We start from the raw sequence: 8,549 nt of genomic DNA, 5'->3' as shown, positions 1-8,549 counted from the left end.
CTGCTGAAGCTCTCAATGACTGGTCACCTACAACATCCCAGTCTCTGTGCTTACCGTTTGACCCATCTTATTTCACTTAATAAGAAATTTCCTGTTGTATGTGATGGTGTAGATGAAGGAATGTCTGACTCGGGAGATTAGGTAACTGGATCAAGATTACACAGTTAAAGACTGACAAATCTGAAGTTGAAACTGAGATCTCTGAGATCTCTGCTGAACGCTGTGGCTGTTCCCGGTGCAGTCATTTCCAAGTTCAATTCCACAGCCCTCTGTACTTCCTGGTACTCCTAGCCAACAGCAGTACCTCCGTACTCTGAAAGCCATGGCATTCTTTCACAGGTCTACCAGACTTCACAGTTTGTAAATCACTTTCACATACTTGATCTCATTTAATGACACCTTGGTGCAAACAGTGTGGTATAGTTCATGGGCCTGCTCACGTCTTATAGAGAAGTAAATTGTAAGTCAGAAGAGACTGTTCTAAGGGCAAACTAGTCTTTGACATATTGTGTTACTTCCATGCACACTTATATAAATATCTTTATCTGCCATTTAACAGAAAAAAGTTACAGTGAAAAGTATTCACTTCATGAACGTTGTCCTTTTCATTCCAATGAAATAACAAAATATATTATTTTTCATTTTCCTCATTCTGAGGCTGCTAGGACCTTACCCAATATCAACTCTCTGGCTTCCAGCAGGTTGGAAAGACGACAGCATGCCAGCTCTGGGAACATGGCAGCCTGTTTGAGTTCCAGGCCTTGGTCCTGCCATACAAGTTGGTTTACGTTTGCCAGGTCCTTTCTCTACCCACCGCCCCCTCAGGATCTGTTTGTTCTGTGGGTCAACATGCTATGAAGCTGCAGTTCTCTAGATTCCCAGGGAACAAAATGAAAGGTCTGGTCACTTCAGAAAGGTCTGGAGTCCTTCAGAGACGTGTGATGGGAGAAGTGTAGAGGGTGTGGAGGTGGACTCCCAGGAACACCACCAGAACACCAGGAGATTCCCAGTCACCTCTGTGCTAGGCTCTGCCTGTCGCTTCCTTCTCGTGTCCACAGAAAACAAGGCAGGGCTCGGAAAGGCCTCTCCAGTGAGGCCTCGTTCCATCAGCTCCAAGGTAAATCTACCTCTACATAAAATCCAAACCACTTGTTTCCTCCAGCTAGTCTTTCCTCTGGTGGCCCATTCAGGGTGTGCTGTGGGTGGGGATTAGCTAGAGTTTCTCTGCTGGTTGCCTCTCCCTACCTGTTCCCTATCAGCAGGCTTGGGGGCCCTTATTCTCCACCTCAAGCCCCCCCAGTGTCACCCTCTCTGCAGAGGCACAGCCTCTCATCTGTGGAATAACTTTCCTCCATGGCCCCATGGCATCTAATGCCATCTGTCCCTCTTTGTCCTTATTCTCACCCAGCCCCAGGTCCTGCTTCTCTTCTCCGTGGCATCAGGCCCTGGTGATCAGGAGTTGACCTTGGATCAAGGAGGCTGAAGATGAGTAAGAAGAAATGTGATTGTCCTTGGTTGGCAGGTCAAGCATCAGAGCTCTTCAGGGTGTCTCTTTTCCCCTCTTTGACTTCTATACAGATGGTGTCAAATGGGCACAGGAGAAGATGTAAGTCCATGGACAGCTGGACTTATGTACCACAGGCACCAGGCTCACGATTACAGGGAAAGAGTCTGACAGGAAAAAGAGAGAACTGAATGGACGGGTGTTGGATGAGGGACTTGCAGTAGAGACTGAGACCAGAGCCCAGTAAATAAACTGGAGCCTGCAGCGAGGGTGAAGGGAGGGCTCTGCAGGTGCTCTGCAGGTGCTCTGCAGTCAGCAGAGGCTGACTGTTATGAAGAAGGTCAGCAAAAGAGTAGTGGGAAACTGGGTCTCCCCTTTGTGACATCAGAAAAGCACAGATACCAAGGAAGATCCAGGCTGGCAAGGAAGAGCAAGACTCCCCTGTGTTCTGGTCCCTAGGCTCTGCCATGGAGGAGCGGAGGCAGCAGGGCAAGTGAGAGGAGGAGGAGGGACAGAGGGACACCGGACAGTACTGAGGAAGTCCCATGTCCTCCTTCCCTCATCATGGTTCTCCACCTGAGGTTATTCCAAGCTGGGAATAGGAAAATGCTCCAAATTAAAAAATGTAATACTAATATTTGGAAATTAGAATGGACTTGGCTTTCTAATACCTGAAAAAAAAGGTTATTATTTGCAGAGAGTGAAGTCAGGCGACAGTGATACACTCATGGAAATGAATGGACCCTATCATCCAAGTTGAAAGGAAAAGGAATTTATATTAGACACTCACTACATTAGCATGGATACTTATATTTTACTTCACTTGGGCCACGAATAGGTAATAATATCACCTCCATTTTTCACATGAGAAAAATCACAATTTGCAATACGATTCTTGAATTCAGCCAGCGAGTGTTATGTTCACTATGGTGACACAGCAATTTTCTTTTATGCTGTGATCATTTTAGATATGATCACTGTCACTATCTTTGAGCTTTCTGAAGTAGCCAGAATTCTTAGAACAAAAAATACAGCCCAGCTGCTCTCTGATGCCTGGAAGCAATTTCCCCCCAAAACAATGCCAAGGAACATTTTTGCTCTGTGAGCTGTAACTGCACTAGCTTCAGCTCCAGGATCAAACATGTCACATGTGTTGCCCTGGGAGAATGCCCATCTCCTCAGTGTTTGGCTTAGTAAAATCTAGAGTCTTAATGATGGGGTCATTTGATTGACCATAGTTAAGATTAACAGACTGGGGATGAGTTCAAGAATTCTGAGCTCTCCCTTATATCCCCTGCCCACTCTGAAAACTGGGTACTAGGAGATGACTCTAGGTCGTCCTTAGAATTCATATATTTGTGAACAAAATTACCAGCTAGTCCACAACCAATATCTATGTGGGCTTTTCCTTAATAGAACTATCAACACTTGCATAATATATTCCCAACATTCACAGGACGAGAGATGATGTCAATCTTGAGGTTTTCCCATCCATTGGTCCATTGCCCTCCTTCTTTATAGATATAACATTCTCAGGGAATTAATGTCACAGATGTCAAAACATTGATCGATTTATTTAGATAGTTTTTCCCTATTGGTGATCAGTCAGACTTCCACTGGGAGAATTATTTTGACAGGAAGCTGAGGAGTTTGCTGAGGATCAAAAGTGCACAGATTATAATACACGTCGCTGTGCGGTAAAGTGTATTTTAATGCTGAAGGGATAACTTGAGAGAAAATTTGGAGCACCAGTAGCTCTGTTCCTGATGTCCACAGAAGTCCTTGGCCTCCAGGCAGCAATTTTGGTGACAGTGCAGGACAGTGGGCAGCAAGAGAGCTCAGTCAGTCCACCAAGGTGTCTTTATTCTCGGAGTATTTTTTTTTCCCTGCCTAGGAGAATGATTTCCTCAGGATTAAAGGAATGACCCAGACCTGTATGGAACCATAAAGCATCCTAATGTAGGTGAGATCTCTCCAAAGAGTCTCTGAACTCTAACGCTTGCTTTTATGATTCCTAAACCCTGGAACCACTACATTCAGCTAGACTCCTTTGTGATTTATTTTTTTTAAAACCCCTGGAAGCTAGACGATAACTTTGTCGTGAGGGAATATTTCCCCCTCTACATTGTATTTGTAAAACTAATCAGGCCAGAAGGTGACTGGTAAATGATATCAGTAGGATTGAAATGACACATGATGGCCCATGTGTCAAAGGCTTGGTCCCCCAGGTTGCACTATGGGGAGGTGGTGGATGTTTTGAGAGGTGGGACCTAGAGGGAGGCCCTCCATTCATCAGGGGCATGCCTTGAAGGGGACTGTGGTGCTCCTCTTTCTCTCTTTGCTTCCTGGCTCATGATGTAAATGGTTCTGCTCCATCACATTCTCCTGTCATGATGTGCTCAAAGAAACAGGGGCCACCTGATCATGGACTGGAATCCTTAAAGCCATGAGCCAAAAGAAAATTTTTCTCTGTAAATTAATTATCTCAGGTATTTTGTTATAGTGACAGAAAGCTGACTAACACAGTAAGTATCTGGGATCAGAGTAAAGAGAGATTAACAGGGTATTTTGTATAATACAAGCTCAACCTCAAGTCATTCTAGCAGTTTGATATTGATCAAAGGTAGGGAATGGGTATAGACATTGACAAGGATATAGGATTGGCCACCAAATGGCTTCCACCTTTGCCTAATATGGTGTCAACAAAGAATCATGACAAATGCTTGCTTCAGTTCTGACTTGGGTAGATATCTAAGGTGAAATAACATATGTATATGACAATAAATATTTATGGTATTGGTAATATTTTTAATTGGAGACATGACAGTATTGGTGTTCAGGTGGTTAAAAGCATTAGGAAGCAGGTAAAAGTTTAGGGAGCAGGGGCCAATTGTGTGGAGGAAACACAGGTGGAGAGTCTGATCAAGAGTCAAAACAGTTTTTAACCCAGCTGGAAGGGATAGGCCTCTAGTAACAGGAGGGATCCTAAGTGCTGGGTAGGGGCTCTAAGATAGATATCCAGTCACATGTATTGATATAACATACCAGGCAGAAGAAGAATCTTTGATTATGCTATGGAAACTATCCAGTGTATTAGCAGCATAACGGATTTATAAATTTCACTTGCTGCTGAGGCAGAAGTTTCTAAAATACTCCTGAAAGAAGGCTTGTTTGTGAAAGGCCTTAGGGCTTAAAATTAGTATCTTTCAAATTTTGTTCCCATAGTACGGACTCCCACCTACCTTCTATTTCCACTTTCTGAATGAATTAAGAATTGAATGGGGAGCAGTGTGAAGAAGAAGAGGCGAGAACGACCCCCGGACCGACCAAAGCCGAGCGCCGCTGCATCCCCGCGTCCAGCGCCTGCGTCCCGCCGCCGTCGCCACCATGCCCAAGAGAAAGGCTGAAGGGGATGCTAAAGGAGATAAAGCCAAGGTGAAAGACGAACCACAGAGAAGATCTGCAAGGTTGTCTGCCAAACCTGCTCCTCCAAAGCCAGAGCCCAAGCCTAAAAAGGCCCCTGCAAAGAAGGGAGAGAAGGTACCCAAAGGGAAAAAGGGAAAAGCTGACACTGGCAAGGATGGGAATAACCCTGCAGAAAATGGAGATGCCAAAACAGACCAGGCACAGAAAGCTGAAGGTGCTGGAGATGCCAAGTGAAGTGTGTGCGTTTTTGATAACTGTGTACTTCTGGTGACTGTACAGTTTGAAATACTATTTTTTATCAAGTTTTATAAAAATGCAGAATTTTGTTTTACTTTTTTTTTTTAAGCTATGTTGTTAGCACACAGAACACTTCATTGTTGTTTTTGGGGGGAAGGAGCATATGTCACTAGTAGAATGTCTCCAAAGCTGGATTGCTGTGGGGGAAGACACCTTTCCCTTCTAGTTTTGAGAGACTTCCTCTTTGTTCCTAAGAGGAAGGGATTCCCTGATGTTGGCACACATAGCCACCTTGGCACAAATGCCTTGTGGTATGGAAAAACTCAAACTCATCTGTATGTCCTCCTGTCCCTCTCTGCCATTGGCATAGACTTAACTCCCCTAAACCTGTTGGGACCTGATTCCCAACAGTTGGTTTTACCAGTGTGTGGGGGCAATCTGGACTTTCCAGTGACGTCATTGAGAATAGTGTCCCTCAGAAGAGCAGCAGTTCCTTTTCTAGATTGTGGATCTTCAGATTAATAATTTTTGCCATTTTCCTTTCATTTCCTGAAAGTCAGGGTCGGCTTGTGAAAAGTTGTTAAACAACATGCTAAATGTGAAATGTCAACCCTCACTCTAAACTTTCCCTATTCAGAGCATCAAATGAAGACTTCATTGGGTTTTATAGTGGCTTTCTGATTTTGGTAGTCCATTCAAGAAGGGAGTTTGAAAGTTGTTGTATACTGTTAACGATTGTCTGCCCATGTCCTGCCTGAAATACCATGATTGTTTATGAAAAGTATCTTTAATAAAGCTGGATACAGTTTGGCTTGGAAAAAAAAAAGAATTGAATGGGGGCTGGGGCATTAGCTCAGTGGTAGAGCGCTTACCTTGCATGTGTGAGGCACTGGGTTCAATCCTCAGCACCACATAAAAATAAATAAAGACACTGTATCCAAGTACAACTAAAAATATATTTAAAAAAAAAGAATTGAATGGTAGTCCTGATGTGGAATGAGTTGCACAGGAGTTCCAAATATCTGCACAAACCCAGTAGAAGATTTTGTGTCATCCAGACACCTTGCTAGAACATGGATTTAGATGTTTTGGCAAACTCTGTTCATACTTTAGTTCTTATGAATTCCAATTTTGGTCATTCTTCATAATTCACCTATATATTACTTAAGTGGTTTGTGATTGTTTTTGTATAGAAAAAAAGGGCATAGAATTGCAAATCATTAACTATATGGTAACAAGAAAGAGTTTGCATTTTTGTACTAGTTTACAACCCCTCAGATGGACTCTGCCAGAAGTCCAGAGGTCACAGTTTGAGCCTCACTGTTACAGATGAACTGATCTGGTCAAAGCAGGTACTGGTATGGTCAGGTCCACCCCAAGAAATCAGGTGCTCCTATGGCTCTGCTAGAAGAAGATTCCCATCATCCACACTCCTCACTTAACACTTACTCATCATTACTGAAGCTTCTGTGATGATTAGTGACCTCTTGTCCTTCAACTCCAGATCTACCCTTCACTGGTCTGACCTATTGATGGCATGATTCTGCAAATGACATTTCCTTTATTCCCTGTTTTCTGACTTCCTGATGGTTTCTGAACAACAAGAAGATGGCACAATACGATGATAGGAAGGACAAGGACAAAGGGGCTATCATTCTGTATTCTGGCTGTTCTTATTAATATAACCCTTATAGTGGCACATCTACCCTGCAGAGACCTTTGTAACTCCCAGACAAGCCTCAGTGCAACTCTTCCGAGGCACCATAGGTGAGTCCTGAGATGGCTGGGGTTGAGTTCTAATTCTACAGATGCTGGCCAACACTTACTCTTTGTTTCCCTAGTCCTGAGGGCAGAAGCTGATTCTGGAAGTTGCTATCTCGGTGGTATTTTGTTGTTTTAACAAAATAATAAGTCTTGAAAGTTCTGAAATAGGGATTTAAGGAATTTAACCCTTTTGCCAATACATTATCTCATCTAGGACGGTATGGTTTCATGTACATGCTTTTTACATTTGCATTTTCCAACTTCATTTATTTTACTGATTTTCACAAAGGTACGCCAAATTATTAGCAACTTTCTTTATAGTAGCAATATGTCCAATTATTTAAGTCCACAGTTCTTATCCCTATGGCTGACCTTAGACTAGGAGATAATGACCGATTACATATCAGTCAAAACTCAAGATTCAGATGGCATTATGGGTTGGATAAGAGGTTTCCCCCCCAAACCCCTGTGTTAATGCAGGAATATTCAGTGGTGAAATGATTGGGTTTTGAGAGCTGTAGCCTAGTCAGTCCATCCTAGTTTGAATGGACTGTGTGTGTGGTGGCTGTAGGCAGTGGAAGGAACATGGCTGGAGAAGAAGGTGGGTCACTGGCTGCATGCTATGGAAGAGTTTCTCTTCCCTGCAGTCCCTTCCTTTCATGCTCCCTATTTTGTGGCCACCATGAGCTCCTCCATCATGCTCCTCCGCCATGATGCTACACTTTATCTAGGGCCTAGAGCAACTGAGTTGGCTGACTCTGGGCTGAACTTCTGAAATTGTGAGCCCAAAGTAAACTTTGCCTTCTTTAAGTGGTTCTTGTCTCGTATTTCAGTAAAAAATATGGAAGTCTTAGACAATTATTTTGTTTCTTCAGTAAATAATCACAAAGCCTGAGGGTAACAGTGCTGAACTCCATCCCGCAGCCCATTGAATCCCAGAAGAGGCCATGGCTCAAGCAAGGCTGGCCAAGGTTCTGTGAAAGATTCAGTAAGAATCCTTAGAAAACATGTCTTTTTTCCTAGTTCTATTGGGCAAATATGGAACAAAGTACACTCTTTGATGGAATGGAGCTGCTTAGAGCAGCTTCAAGATTATCTCTTCCAAGTAGCATCAATGTTTTGAGTTAACTAGGAGGTAATGACCTTTTACAGAACAATAGATTTGCTGAATTCTTATTGCTGTATTCTACCCAAGTTATCTAATAATAAGTTTCAAACTTTAAAAAAAATAGGTTTTATTCATTTTGGTTGTCTTATAGACTATTTAAAATTTTTTTCTTGAGGTATAATTAATACCCAATGAACTGTAAATATGGGAACTTGGTAAATTTCAACATGTAGAAAACCATGACCAGAGTGAAAATAAACTTTTTCTAGAACCTTTACAGCTTGCTAATAATCTCTTATAGTTTGGCTCTTCTATCACTCCCATCCCCCAGTAATCACCTCTCTGCTTTCTGTCATTATACATTAATTTATATTTTCCACTATTTTACACAAATGAAAACATACATTATGTAGAAGATCTGGCTTCTTTCACTTAGACATTTGTTGTGAGAATCACTTATGTTATAATATGTGTCAATAGCTATAATAGCTATAAATGTCTAAGTAGTAT

General features: G+C 42.5%; 1 protein-coding gene across 1 annotated transcript; it reads left to right on the top strand.

Annotated features, from left to right (window-relative positions):
* The first annotated feature begins 4,793 nt into the window (after positions 1 to 4,793).
* Positions 4,794 to 5,267, top strand: LOC144250150 (non-histone chromosomal protein HMG-17). The gene has a single exon (XM_077792649.1). It carries the CDS (start codon positions 4,892 to 4,894, stop codon positions 5,162 to 5,164), a length of 273 nt encoding a protein of 90 aa, XP_077648775.1. The 5' UTR covers positions 4,794 to 4,891; the 3' UTR covers positions 5,165 to 5,267.
* Positions 5,268 to 8,549: the final 3,282 nt, after the last annotated feature.

This window comes from Urocitellus parryii, chromosome 14 (genome assembly GCF_045843805.1).
Source record: "Urocitellus parryii isolate mUroPar1 chromosome 14, mUroPar1.hap1, whole genome shotgun sequence".
Classification (NCBI taxonomy): Eukaryota; Metazoa; Chordata; class Mammalia; order Rodentia; family Sciuridae; genus Urocitellus; species Urocitellus parryii.
This window is presented reverse-complemented; position numbering and strand designations above follow the sequence as displayed.